Below are 14,994 nucleotides of genomic sequence, written 5' to 3' on the forward strand. Positions count from 1 at the left end.
CCCGCCCTGCTCCTCCGCCCGCGGGTCCTGACTCCTGCGCGCGGTGCACTGATCCTAACCTGTTCCCTTTGCCTGTATCCGCGCTCCCCACGGTTCTCTGCTCAGGTGAATGGTCATGTGGTTGCTGCGCCCTCAGTTCCCCAGGACGCTGCCCATTTCTCCCCAGAAAACATCTTCAAGGGCCACCTCACTCCTTTGCCTGTAACGTTTTGCAAAAGACCGGACACACTGCCGGCTGCGAGGTCATGGCTGCCCACAGGTGGTTTCCATTTGCTCCCCAGTGACTTCGCGCTCCTCACCAGCACCGGGGACGCCCCCCTCCCCCCCCCCCCCACGTCCCCGCTCTCCTGGTCGCCCTCACCTGTCTCGGGTCAGAGCCTCCCAGGGCCTGTCAGCCCAAGACATTGCCCTCCTCCTGCCCGACCTCCGGATTCTGCCGCCTGTTCCCTGAGCAGTTAAACCTGCGCCTGAGCTGTGGCCGTTGGCTTTACATGTGACCGTGAGAATGTCTTCAACTCCTCGCTAGTGCGAAGGGCCTCACGCTCACAGCGTCTGGATCATTACTGTTCCGTGGACAAGAATGAACGTACATTCTGCTAAGCAGTTGTAGGCTTTTTGTTTTTTTAAAAAAAAACGAATGTGTGCGTCCAAGGAACATGTACTGAGTGCCTCTGTCCACTTCTCACTGTGCTGGGCCCTGGGTGGGGAGGGGTGAGTAGTCACAGGAAAGGCCTGGGTCCCGACCACACAGTCTGGTAGGAAAGAACATGCAATGAAGACAAGCAACTATGCTGGCTACTGAGCCGACACCTGTCTCCACACCTGCCTGGTGCCGGCGCTGTTCCTCCGACAGGTGGGCCCGCATTGGGTTCTGACGTGGGGGCGCAAGGGAGACCTGGGGGCACTGTTCTGTGTCCTGCCGTCCTGTGACTGGCCCAGCATCACTGCTGCTTGCAGATTCTAGTTCCTTCCAGCCTCCCACCACCAGTTCCTCCACCTGTCGGTCAGCAACATCAGCACCTGCCAAGCAGCACCCTCCCACCTGCTGGACTGAGAGCCACTCTCCAGAGCCCCTCCCAGCTCTGGCCCGGCCCTGCAGGCGCCCCCTTCTGGTCCTGATGGTCCCCCGCCCTCTGCTCAGGCTGCTTCCTGCCAAGCCTACCCCCTTCTCTAATTTCCCACTTTTCCATCCCTCAGTTCCTTTTTGGCCAATTTTCTGTATTCGATTCTCCCTGTTAAAACAACCTGGTATGTTGTTTTTTCCCCCAAGTGGACCTCAAATGGTACAAAGAAAATGTATAGCAGGTGCTTTAAAGAAAAAAGTGTTCTGTGTTCTGCTTTTGAGAGCCATGGAGTTGGGAAAAGAAGGTTTGGTTTAATGGGACGGGCAAAGGAGGCCTCTCTGAGGACAGACTTGAGCTGAGACGAGGAAGAAATGAGTTATTCGTGTAAATGTGGTGGGCAGGATGGGGCCAGCTTGGGGAGAGGATCTGAGGCATGAAAGATTGGGTGCTCTGGGAGCCTAAGACAGCACTGTAGCTGGAGCGTAGTGGGGGCCTGTGGTGGCACCGGGTGGGGGTGACACCTGGTGGGGGTGCAGGAGGACCCGGAGACGCAGCTGCTTGTAGGGCTGGTGTGTGGCTCAGAGGCCAGCAGAGCAGGGGCATGATAACATTTACATTTGGAACAGAGACACGGCTGAGGAATGACTGGCAATGGGCCAGATGGGAATCCGTGATGAAAACGCATAAAGGTTAGAAATGGCTCCTTTCCCTTCTCGAGAGGAAAGGTTACAGCGCTCTCTGGGCTGGAGCACGTGGCCATGTTCAAGGCTCAGGAGGACGCCTTTTGCTAAAGTAACCACTCCCCTTGCCTCCCCAGCACCTATGACAGGGGAATAGCCTGTGCTTGGGAGGGACTGGGATCGGCTGGGACGACAGGGATCCGGGCAGGCAGCAGGCTGAGAGTCCCGGTGTGTGTGTGGGTGTGTGTGGGGGAGGGGGTTGACCCGAGAGGCAGGCCCTGGTGAAGCCGTGGAAGTGTCTGGTCTGAGCAGTAAGGAGGCTGTCATGCAGGTTTTTGTGGTTTAGGCAGAGCCTGTCCACCGTCAGATCATGGTAGGGTGGTCCGTTGTCATTCCCTCTGCACTGAAATGTAAGGCAGAGAGGAGGGGGTGTTTCAGGTCACAGGCTGAGAGCAGCTGCCCGTTGTTGTTGGCCGTGGTCTCAGAGCCCAGATCTGTGTCCCAGGCCAGACGAGCCCGCGCTTGTGTGCATACATGCAAGCCACACTCGCTGTCTCCTGCCCCCCACCCCCACCCCCACACACACATCCTTCCTCATAATCGCGGTAATGTGGTCACTTTCGCTAGTAACACAACACAAATCCAAACTGCTATTTTCAATAGACGCAGACAGACTTTCTTATCTTTATCTCACAGGGACAGCTTTATTCTTGAGACTAAGAAGACAGAAATGTTGTCATAAAGGATGCAGACAGGAGACAGAAATGTGAAGGGGTGCCGGGAAGAAGAGGGAGGAGGAGACGTGACAAGGGGGTGAAAATGAGAGAAGGAGAAAAGAGAGAATAGGAGATGGGAGAGGACAAGAATGGAGTATGTGCAGAAAAAGAGATACTGAATATAATTTCCTTGTCCTCTTCCGCCCCCCACAACTGCTAGTAAGGTTAGCTGTAAAAAGAGGATCGAGGGGGTTTGCGTTTATAACCTGGTTGAATGCAGATACTAACTGGCTACTAGTAAACACGTGGGAAACTGCATGCCCTGGTCAGGGAGGGCATTGGACCTGGACCTTCCTGCCAGGCCTCCCACCGGCCTGAACGTGGGACACAGCAGCCTCTCGGCCGATGCTCTTCTCCCAGACGCCCCGCTAGTGAGCTCAACCCATTCAGCTCCCCCGTCACAAGGTGCCTGCCAGACAGGCAGAGGCTGAGGGAACAGTGTTCCAGAAAGAGGGACAGGCAGTGTGGGGCCCAGAGTACCGGGTGTGTTCAAGAACCGGACAGAGCTACACGCCACTTACCTGAAGAGTGCAGACGAGGAAAGCAAGAGGCAGGGAGTCCCGTGAGCCAAGGCCCATGGCACAGTGCAGGAGGCCGCCCTTGTCTTCACTAGCAGAGAAGTGCCAACAAGGAGCCCGGGACGCTGGTGACCCTTGAACCCATGGCAAGGGCCGGAGTCATGCACTGATTGTCCAGTCCAGACAATGGGGGCTCAAGCTATTTCCTGACCAAATAGTCTCAGAGTAAATCCTTCTAATATTTACTGACCTTTAAGATTGTCTGTTGCCGCAATTGCCTGCCTAAGAGCTAGATGTGTATCCAATATTGAATAAAAGGCTGGCGAGGCCTGGGCACCAGTGGAAGTCCTTCCCCTTGAGTAGGGCTTGCCCGCCTGGCCCCCAATATTTCCAAATTATTATTTCTTGTCTCGTCTCTTTCATTTGTGTGCGGCACCTCTTCCAGATCCTGAACCCTGAACCACGGGGGACGTGGGGGAACATACACAGCACAGGGCGTCTGCCACAGCTGGAGAGTGTGGGCTTTGCCCTAATAAAGCTGGTGTCTGTCCACGATGCACACGGCCTTGGACGGCAGAATGACATGGACTTTTCCAAAACCATCGGGTATCGCAGGCCACGAATTTCCGAGCTGGGACAGGAGGTGGGAAGAAAGGGTCTGAGGTTCAGGATGCAGGCCTGGATTTCAGCGAGCATGTGTCTGAGTTTCCAAATAAGCAGAGCTCTGTGGTGTCTAAAATTATATATATATATTGATTTCCCAGAGGAAGGGAGAGGGAGAGAGAGAGAGAAGCAACAATGATGAGAGAGAATTATGGACCAGCTGCCTCCTGCAAGCCCCCTACTGGGGATCGAGCCCACAACCCAGGCCTGTGCCCTGACCTGGAATTGAACCCTGGCCTCCTGGCTCATAGGTTGATGCTCAACCACTGAGCCACGCCGGCCTGGCTGCGGTGTCTTAGTAAGGCTTCCGCAGCTTTTACTTTAAATTCAGCTCCTGTCGTTTCGCAGCTTGAGATTCTCCCAGCAGAGATGGCAATTGAGCTAAGGCGAGAGGCTCACACAAAAGAAAGCCAGGAGATGGTAGTTGCAGATGCAGTCAAGGCTGCGGAAGGGGTGACGGTGTGATTGACCCATGCCGTTGCCATGGAAACCAATGCTCCGCGGTCCTGCAGTGTTTCCCTTTTTGAAGGACAGGTTGGCTTTCCTAAATTGTTAAGGCTGCAAATCGTGGAAGCTGGGCGATCCATCACTTCTCGGATCCTAGGTCCCTGCAGGTGACGGAGGCAAGGGCTAGCGGGGCTGCCATGAGTCCCCAGGTGCCCGGGAGCTGCCAAAGGCAAAGACGGAAGCTCAGTGAAGCCCAGAGCTCGGCTGGAACCTGAGACCACCTGCCCAGCGGCCCTGTGTACCAGCCGGACACTAATGTGCTGCTCAGAGCTCAGGAGGAGGACTGCAGTGAATGAGGTTTGACCTGTTAGCAAAGGATTTTTAAAATCTCAAATCAGGAGACAGAAACTCGTCAAGTCAGTGCCCACAAACGGCAGCTCTGGGCTGCAGGGGGCGCCTCCGAGCCAGGTCAGTCTGTCCTGGGGAGGATCAAGGAGAATATTGGGACGTCCGGAGCAAGGAAAAACCTGACATGCCATGAAGGGAGTCACCTTCTAAAACCAAAAGATGTAAAAGTAAATGCAAAGGGATAATTACTTTTTAATTTGCTAGATCAACAAATTAAATCTCAGAGCAAACATTTAGAAGAGGGGAGGAAAGTGCATGGGAGCGAGAACTTAGAAAAAGGAGGATGAAGACATGCACAAGGAGGAAGCCTTGTTGGAGTCGTATAATCCCCTTAATCGTCATCAGAAGAGAGAAAGTCTTGTGAGACGTTGAAAACTCGGCCATCTGCAAGGCGAGGCAGGGAACATAGTCGCCAATTAGGCGCGAAAGGCTTGGGTTCTGGGTTGAGCAGGAGAAGCACTGCCCGAGTTGCATTGCATTTCAGACATTCTGCAGAGCAGCAAACAATGTATTCCTCAGCCCTAAGTCCCCACTGTTTCTCATGCATCCTGCAGGTCTGTGGGAAAGGTGAATATGGCTTAATTTTGCCTTTCGGTAAAAAGTCCTTTCTAGTGAAACATTTTTCTGTACAAGGATACATCGTATTAAAGGAAGCTGGAGAGGAAGTGGGACTCTATTCATTTAAGAATGGTTTTCATTTCCTCTTTTCATTAGCTCTGTTGCTTAACATAGCAATGCCTTCTTTACCCACAGGTGTTGAAGAAGAAAGCTGGGAGGCTCAATTTAGAATGCATCTCCTTGAATGCACTTAACAGAAAAATTAAAGCTGTAATAAAGGTTGTGTATTTCAACACGTAGGCTGAGATCCTACTCTTACCCCCTTTCCAAAGCCCAGACTAAATCCCAGGTCACCTATGAAGCCGTCTTCAATCCTAGCAGTCCGAAATGACCGACCCCTTTCCTGACTTCCCTCCTTTATCTGTCTATCCATCTACCCATTTATACTTACACTAGTGGCCCAGTGCATGGATTTGTGCACACTGAAAGGAAATTAATTAGAAGAAATATTTTAATATCGCTATTCGCTCTTTCTCTATAATAGATTGTCAACCACATTCTTGATCGACAGTGACAGATCCAAACACACGCGTACGACTGGCGCCAGCGAGAGCTTTATATGTATCGCGCATGTGCTAGTCAACTTAGCCTTTTATAGATATAGAATAAACTTGCTTAATCAGACCTGCTTTCTGAGTTAGGTAAACTTTTCCAGCCCAGTGAAGCAGCCCAACTTCTCTTTCAGGTAATTGTCAGCAACACAGCAGTAAATATCACCACAAGGCAGATTATTATTGTAGATCACGCAGGGAGAACAAAGGGTAAAATATTTAACTGCAGCCGTGTCTGACTATATTCTGTGCAGTGAGAAAACCTGAAGTCATTTTCAAGGTCCACCATTTCTTACTTCTTTTCAGTCGGGTCAAGCTTCTAAGCTTTCTTAATCTCCGTTTTCTGGCTAATGCAAAGAAAATAGGATTCCACCGAGTCTCCTAAGGACTCTAGGACTTCTGTGAGGATCAAATGAGATGAGGCATGGGAAAATGCTTCAGACATTTGGTTAAAGACCCAGGACTGAATGGTGAATAAAAACATACGATGCCTACAGTCTAGATGAAATACAAAAAACCCCACACCAATAAATGCATAATTAGAAATATAAATAAATGCTATGAAGGAAAGAAACAGTGATATTAAAGCTTCAATAGAAGATCTTGAACCTGACTTGCTGAGTCGGGCACGCTGCTACCCTGGGTCACTAATGGACGAAGTGCATGAGCAGAGTTTATCTGGGAAGGAAGCAGGAATCCATGACCGCATTGCTGCAGAGCGGGCCTTCTTACTGAACATTACCGTTTGTGCTACAGCTCGTTTGCTGAAAGGTGAAATCCCAAATTGCTTTGAAGGGTTTGTAAACTGCTATTAAAAATAATTAGAAAAAAACATAAAATATTGGTTGAGAAAAATTCATAGAGCTTTCCTTCTACACAGGTCTGGGGCACAAACTTAAATATTTCTAGGCAGTGTAATTCACTGGAGAAAATAAAGGCTGAAACCTATAGCAGACCTATACTCTTTGTGATGAGTATTAGCATGTGGCCTTGCTAACACTTCTCTGAGCCAGAAAACCCACAGCTGAAAGAGTTAAAAACCCCACAAGGCTGTTGTGACAATGGAATGAGATAATATGTGAACATCTTAAACGTTACGGTTGTGCCAGCCCGCGGTGCACAGACCTCAGCCTCTGTGCCACCTGCCTCAGTGGCGTGGCCTGCGTTGTGTTGGACTTTTCTCCAGGGAGGACGGCTCATGGTTTTCTTCTTCAAAGACTGTGCTTTGAAGTATTTTTCTCAAAATAAACTTCATTTATTATATAATCATTTCTTTTGGAATTGCCAGAAATCTCATATTATAACTACTAATCAGAACTTATGATCAGCATCATCACAACTGACTTGATATATTTTCAAATTACAAACAAAAAACAAAACAAAAACAGAATTGGCCGCCATCCATTCACTGTTTTATCTATTTTTTTGGGGGGGGGGTGTCTATTTTTCTTTTTTTAATATATATTTTTTATTTTTCAATTACAGTTGATGTACAAGATTATATTGGTGTCAGGTGTACAGCCCAGTGATTAGACATTTGCATAACTTAGGAAGTGATCACCCCAATAAATCTAGTGCCCACCTGACCCATACATAGTGATTACAATATTATTGACTGTATTCCCTCTGCTGCACTTTACATGCCTGTGACTCTCAGGAATGCAACACCAATCTGTACTTCTCAGTCCCTCCACCTTTTCACCCAGTTCCCCAACCCCTCCCCCCTGGCACCCATCAGTCTGTTCTCTGTTTTATTTTGTTTTTTGAGTCTGTTTCTGTTCTGCTTTTTCATTTATCTTGTTTTTTAGATTCCACATGTAAGTGAAACCACATGGCATTTGTCTTCTCTGACTTATTTCAGTCAGCATGATACCCTCTAGGTCAGAGGTTCTCAACCTGTGGGTCGCCACCCCTTTGGGGGTCGAACGACCCTTTCACAGGGGTCGCCTAAGACCATCGGAAAACACATATAATTACATATTGTTTTTGTGATTAATCACTATGCTTTAATTATGTTCAACTTGTAACAATGAAATTGGGGGGGTCACCACAACATGAGGAACTGTATTAAGGGGTCACGGCAGTAGGAAGGTTGAGAACCATTGCTCTAGGTTCATCCATGTTGTTGCAGATGCAAGATTTCCTTCTTTTTATGGCCGTCATTTTCCATTGTATACATGCACCACTTCTTTACCATTCATCTATTGATGAACACTCAGGTTGCTTCCATATCTTGACTATTGTAAATAATACTGCAATGAACATATGGATGATAGATATGTATTTATTGACATTTTATTATTCATAGTTTTAATCTTTTTCTTCTTCTTAAAGAAGGTCCTTTAACATTTCCTGTGATACTGGTTTGACTGTGATGAACTCTTGTAGCTTTTCCTCCTTGCCTGTAAAGCTCTTTATCTGACCTTCAATTCTAAATGGTAACTTTGCTGGTAGAGTAATCTTGGTTATAGGTCCTTGCTGTTCATCACTTTGACTATTTCTTGCCACTCTCTTCTGGCCTGTGAAGTTTCTGTTGAGAAATCAGCTGACAGTCATATGGGCACTCCTTTATAGGTAACTAAATGCTTCTCTCTTGCTGCTTTTAAGGTTCTCTTGTCTTTAACCTTTCACATTTTAATTATGAAGTGTCATGGTGTGGGCCTCTTTGGGTTCCTCTTGTTTGAGACTCTCTGTGCTTCTTGGACTTGTATATCTATTTTCTTCACCAGGTAAGAGAAGTTTTCTGTCATTTTTTCAAATAGATTTTCAATATCTTGCTACCTCTCATCTCCTTCTGGCACTTCCCTGATGCAAATGTTGGTGCTTGAAGTTGTCCCAGAGGCTCCTTACACTATCCTTATTTTCTAAAATTCCTTTTTTTTGCTGTTCTGATTGGGTGCTTTCTGCTTCCTTATCTTCCAAATTGCTGGTTTGATCCTCTGCTTCTCTACTCCACTGTTGATTCTCTATAATGTATTCTCCACTTCCACTATTGTACTCTGCAACCCAAACCTTTGGAATGGAGCAGAGGGAGCTGCATTGTTATACATCTCTAGGCTGCTTTTTCTATGATGTAAGTGGTATGGAAGCAAGAGACTTCATCACATGAGGCTGTTGCTAGTTATGATGGAAGAGTATGAATCTCCCACGATTTCGCCTGTTTCCAATCCACCAGCAGGACAGTCACCAGGAGGGGAGTAGCAGCTGCCACTCACTTCACCCTGGGCCTGAGACCCCTGCCCTCTAAGGCTCAGCTGACACTTCCAGGGAAACATTGGCAGAGTAAGTCCTTTCTAATCTTTAATTTCATCCCCTCTCCCCCACTTGTCTGTTTTCTGTGGTAACAGTATGGCTCATTTCATTGTCACTTATTCCCCTTTCTCTTCCCTGAACCTGATCTCAGTGACAGCTGCCACTTTCTCACTTGCCCCGGCCACCGCCTCCTGCTCGGCCTGACCACTGCTGTGGGGGGAGGTGGCCAGAGCTGGAGCAAAGCAGAAGCAGAAGCACCTGCGACCTCAGGCACCTGGGAGGTGACTTCGTTCTGTGTAATCATAGCACAAGGCATGAATCCCTCCTGCCCTTGTCCTGAGCTGTCATCACAGTGCCTGGCACAAACCTAAATATTTAACTGTGATTGTTAAATACAGCCTGAGAGTAAGTGTTCAATCAAAGGGTTCTGATTGCATGAGCAACCACATAGCAAAGCAGTGGGATAGCCTGTCTTTTGTATTCCAGATTGCTCACTGTGTCTTTCTCTTGCTGCCCCTCTTTCTACACAAATCTTCCTGCCACCAGAGGTCCTGTTTTCTGGGCATATGTTTTCTGATATTTTCTGATATAATCTTTCCTAACCACAGCTCCATCTATTTCTGTATCTCTTAACCTCCAGATTGTCTAGGCTTAAAATATAGCCTAGGACATTGGGCAGAAAAAATAAACTGAATTACAGTATTTTTTATTTCTTTGAAACACCTGCTTTATCCAAATAATACATGCACAGTTGTTTTTTTAGAAATCAAAGAATATAGAAGACGTTATAGTACAGAGACAGAACTAATTGGGTCTAAATGTTACCAGCCCTAATTCACCTCTCCACTGGCAACCACTGCTGCAGATTTTAGACCTTTTTGTAAATACTATTGCATTTCTTAAGAATATGCTTGGACCACAATTTATTGGCTTTTCATATGGTCGATGCGATGTCATCTCACTTGGACATAATCTCTCCTGTCTGCACACACAGGCATGTTTTCTATCGATGACAATTGCCACATTAAATAACGCGCTTTACCCTTTGATTCCGTCCCCTATAAATAGTAAGGCCTAACATGTTTCAGTTAAGTGCCTGCTATGAACTGATGGATTGTGTCCCCCAAATTCATACTGTAACAGTGGGGAGCTGCCACCCATTCCTTTGACGTTGTCTCTGTAAATGCTGACTCTGACTCATGTGCAGCTTGAGGATGCGCAGCATGTCTCTTTGGTGGAGACAGGCCTGTGAGTTCTGTCCAGGAACCCTCACCTTGCCTGCCACTGGGGGTGGTGTGCATCCGGCGTGGCTGAGCTGGACACATTTTGGTCCCCGTGAATAATGACACTGCATTTCTCAAATGGAAGGTTAATCCGCAGCAGTGCGGTGGCTGAGGGTTGAAGCGGGGCCCAGGGGTTGACAGACCCTGCAGCAGGAAGGTGACGGGGTCCTGTGTGGGGAGCAGGGGCCGGGCTGGGGATTTGCGCCCCACGCAGCGCGGGCCTGTGCGGTGGGTCCTAACAGGGCCACACTCTCCACCTTCCAGCATGTGAGTGGTTTTGAAACGTAACTTTGTAGCTCCCTTCATCAAGAAGTCGAGTTTATTTCTCCATGTCTTGCCTCTGAGCTGAACATGACTTCTGGCTGAAGGAATCTATGCCTGTTCCGAATCAAGGCCCCTGGAGGCCTGGTGTTTCTGCTCCTTCTCTTAGAACCCGAAGAGCTGCTCTGGGTACAGACTCGAGGTCGCCTATGAGATGGCAGAGTCACACAGCCTGGTCCCTCCCCCATCGCCCATCAGTAGCCCAGCAACCCGAGAAGCACAGCCCCTCTGCTGACCTGCTGCTCAGGTGTGTGTGCCCAACCGAGAAGGGACCTGCTGGGCAGACCTGGCTCAGCACACCCAGCCGTCACCCACAGAATCGTGAACCAGCAGTGACTGTTGTCAAATCACTAACCTTTGAAGTTGTTTGTTACACAGCAAAGCTCACCAATACACTGTGTGCTTGTGCCCTGGGGGTTTGGCTGAGTCCTTATTGGTCTTGGAGCCTTGGGTTTTTTTTAATCTGCAGACTCAGAAAGAAGAACGAAATTACCTTTCCGTTCCTTTGAAGGCCTCTGAGTCTGCCTCTCATTCCACATTTGCAGTTGGGGGCCTGTCTCATCCGGAGGCACCAGCTACTCTCCGCAGACCTGCCCTGAGCAGTGGCTCTCGGATGAACCCCAGGAACAGAGCTGAGAGTGGGCGCTGCCAGGCCTGCTCGGTGATGCCTAGGCCCTTGGTGTTGTTGTTATTACCAGTTTCTGGGTCTGGCCTCCAGAATCAGTTTGGAGCCCCCTTGAGGATGAAGACAGAGTCCCTTTTGACTCTCCATTCTAACTACAATATGTGAACCTAAAAATAACTCCATGGAAATTATTGATACACACAAGGTTGATTATATTAATGATTATACTTTCAGAACAGTCTTTTTCCAGGGTTTGCCAGAGCCCCACAGCATCAGGCAAAATGTGGGGCTTTAGGCAGCTCTTTCCACTTTTCTGGGACCTAATTCCTTTTTTAAAATGTTTTTATTGACTTAGGGAGAGAGATGGAAATATCAATGATGAGAGAGAATCATGGATCGGCTGCCCCCTGCATACCCCCTACTGGGGATTGAGCCTGCAACCTGGGCATGTGCCCTGACCAGGAATCTAACCATGACCTCCTGGTTCATAAGTCGATGCTCAACCACTGAGCCATGCCGGCCAGGGTGGGATCTAATTTCTTATCCACAAAGTGGGAGGATCGAGCTGGGTGATCTGTGAGAGCACTTCTCCACGTGCAGATCTGTAATGTCTTACATGCTCTGGAAGTTCAGGACAGAAATGTTTGTCATGAACCCTGTTCGTGGCTGGACTTGGCTCTGAGATGTGGGCTTAGCTTAGAGCAGTGGGTGAGGATGGGAGGTGTGCAGGCTGTCTCAGGTGCTCTGGCTGGGTGCCAGCAGCATGACGTCTGCCTCAGCCCCCTCCAGCCTCCTGCCCCCGCTTCCAAATCACACAATTTACACACACATGCTCCACACCTTGCAAGTCCTATAATGGATTCTGTTTAGAGCCACCCTCTATTCTGTTCTGGTCAGAAACTTAAGAGGTAAAAAGCTTATATCTAAACTGTGAGCCTTGATTATAACATTGTTTTCAAAATTTGTAGCAACTTTATGAGTGCTGGTGTTTTTTTTAAAGATAATATCTATTTTTTAGAAGTACACCTCAATAAAGATGTAGGTCACATAACCTTTACCCAAACTTCTAACACCTGTAGCTGAACAATACTCAGTATGTTTGTGGGATAGAAGTTCTTTGTAAGAGATTATAAAACATATTATTTTGATGCAACATTACCTTTTATAAGAAAAACTATGGGCAGGAGTCTGAGCTTTGGAACCGGATGACCCCGAGCTTCACATCCTGGCCCAGAACCTTACTAGCCTGGTGTCTGTGAGCAAAATACTTAACCTGCCTGTTAGTTTTCTTCTTTGTAAAGTAAGGTCGATAACACTACCTTGCAATATCATTCAGGATTAAATGGAATAACATATACAAAATGCCTCCCACAAAAAGATATGGAGGAAAGGTAGTTATCATTAGTAGACTCATATTTGTATTATAAAAAGAAAATTGGGGTGCATGTGTTTATTTTTTAAAAACACCTTTTACTTATATTGATTATGTGTGGGTTGGAAACATCACGAGCAGGAATGAGTTAAAATGGTTTTTCCTTTTAATTAAGAATAAATCAATGACATTGTAGGATGTTTGATTTCAAAGGGAACATGACACAATAGCATTTTTAATTCGAGGGAGGCACAGAGTTGAAATCAAAGCCGGGGTGGAGTCCGAGAGGGCGCTTGACTGGAAATGGCCGGGCGGTATCTAGGCTCGACACCTGCCATCCGCTCTGTGGGTGTGCGTGGGGCCTGAGGAGGGCGTCAGTGAGGCCCTCTTACACCAAGTCCCAGGCGTTGACTTTGCAGTGTAAATCCCAACAGAGAGGTGGCAACAGTGATGGAAACAAAGCATCTATTTCTATTTTTGACGCAACCAGCCACAATACCACTAATTAATACTAAATTAACAGCCTTTGTTCTTGGCTCTGTGTTAGCCAGACTATCCCCACTTGACCCTACTTGATAGAATTTCACTATTTAGTAGAGCTGACACAGACACAGGCTGGTAACAGATATAGAAAAACTAGATAAATACAACAATCAAAGTGAATATTAGTAAATGTTCAATAAACACAGGGTAGCAAGAAGCCAGTTTATAATGAATAGTGATGTGGGACAAAGGGGAGAAAACTGAAAGCGATGACAGAGATTGAAGAGTCCTCACCCACCACGCCTCTGAGGGTGAGACCTCAGGACCGCTGAGCCTGCTCCAGGGTCAGCAGGGAGGCCCACGTTGCAGACTGACATTCTCGGTGGCCCCTTTGCTTTCTATTAACTACATTTTTCCTTTAAAACCTTTTTTCCTATCAACTAACCCCAGATTCCTCTGACAGTGGAGAAGGCTCCCAAAGCTCTCTCCCTGTGTTCTCGACAGGAGCTGGAATATTCTAACTTTGGGGCAGTTCCTTGATTCTGAGGCCGTGATTGCTGCCCAGGTGCAGAGAGCCTTGGGAACGGGGATGTCTAAGCAGGCTTTTCCAGTTCCGTCACATTGCAAAGGGGGAAAGCTTTGACACAGAGTCCCCTGTGCCTGGGGCGGAGACTACACCGCCTTCCAATATTCTCCCCTTCTTCTGTGACAGAATTCCTGCCGCTCCCTGGGCACCTGTTCACCCAGAATAAGGACTACATCACGTTCATCCTTTCCCGCCCCGCCTCCAATAGCAATCCCTTCGGGCCTCTGCGTATGGACCCGTAGGCGGTGCAGGGAACATGCGCGGCCACACATGTTAGCCAACCAGGAGGAAAAGTGGCTGCACTAGAGTGAAACATGTGAGCTGTGGGAGGGGTGACTGCACGTGAGGAAGGACCCGGCTGCCCTCGGTGCCGGCTCTGGCTCCAGCCATGTGCCTGCTCCCTTTGTAGGACCGGCTTTGGGTGAACATCCCCGCGCGCCCGGGCTGGGGCTGGGAGGGGCCGCCCGCTCTGTGCGCCCGGGCGCGGTCCTGGGAGCGGTTCTCTGCGTGGCGCCTGGACTGCACGCGCCTCCCGGGGAACGAGCCTCTGTCCGCGTCAGCCGGCGCCCACGTCCCTCTCCCTCCGCCATCCTCCCCACCTCGTCTTTGTGCTGCGCGTGTATCTGCGCCTCCTGCGGAGACCGCGCCTCCGGTGGCAGGAACCCGACTAGAAGGGGCCGCGCCCGCCATGGATCTGTACGGGAAGGTGAGCGAGGGCGCCCTGGGGGCCCGCGGGACCGGGCCTCCGGACCTGTGTGTGTGTGCGCGTGTGCGTGTGTGTGTGTGTGCCAGTGTGCGCGCGCGTGTGTGCGTGTGAGTGGCTGTGTGCGAGCGCGCGTGTTTGTGTGCCTGTGTGTGCACGCGCGCGTCAGTGTACGGCGTGTGAGGGTGTGTCCGTGTGAGCGCGTGCGTGTGCCAATGTGAGTGCGTGTGAGCGGGGGTGGGTGTGTGTGAGCGCGTGCGTGTGCCAGTGTGAGTGCGTGTGAGCGGGGGTGGGTGTGTGCGCGCGCGCCTAACGCGATTGTGCGGGAACCCACTTGGTTCGTGTGTGTGCTGTCCGTCGTTTTGTCCCCGCGCTCTGGGGTGACAATGTGACACCAGCCCCCTTGCCTGTGGAAGACACTTTCTGGGGTCGGCACGGCAGGTGCAGGGCGGAGAGTGGGACCCCGCGCAGGCGCCCAGCGGTCCCGGGGTCGTTTCTGTTGGTCTTTAGCACTGGGCAGCGCTTCCTACCCGGGACTCACGGGGTCGCTTCGCAAGGTGACAGGTGGGAACCAGAAACCTGCAGTGAGCCGAGCTGGGGTCACGTTCGCCCGCACCCGGGGAGGGGCGGGCGGTGGGGCTGCG

At 49.4% G+C, this 14,994-nt stretch overlaps 1 protein-coding gene across 1 annotated transcript in view; it reads left to right on the forward strand.

Moving 5' to 3' along the window:
* The first annotated feature begins 13,374 nt into the window (after positions 1–13,374).
* RAB3C (RAB3C, member RAS oncogene family) overlaps positions 13,375–14,994 on the forward strand; it is a 49,265-nt gene continuing 47,645 nt past the window's right edge. The window contains exon 1 of the mRNA XM_005874163.2: positions 13,375–14,353. Coding sequence (XP_005874225.1) covers positions 14,336–14,353 — 18 coding nt within the window. The 5' untranslated portion in view covers positions 13,375–14,335. The remainder of the gene's footprint in view (positions 14,354–14,994) is intronic.

This window comes from Myotis brandtii, unplaced genomic scaffold (genome assembly GCF_000412655.1).
Source record: "Myotis brandtii unplaced genomic scaffold, ASM41265v1 scaffold426, whole genome shotgun sequence".
Lineage (NCBI taxonomy): Eukaryota > Metazoa > Chordata > Mammalia > Chiroptera > Vespertilionidae > Myotis > Myotis brandtii.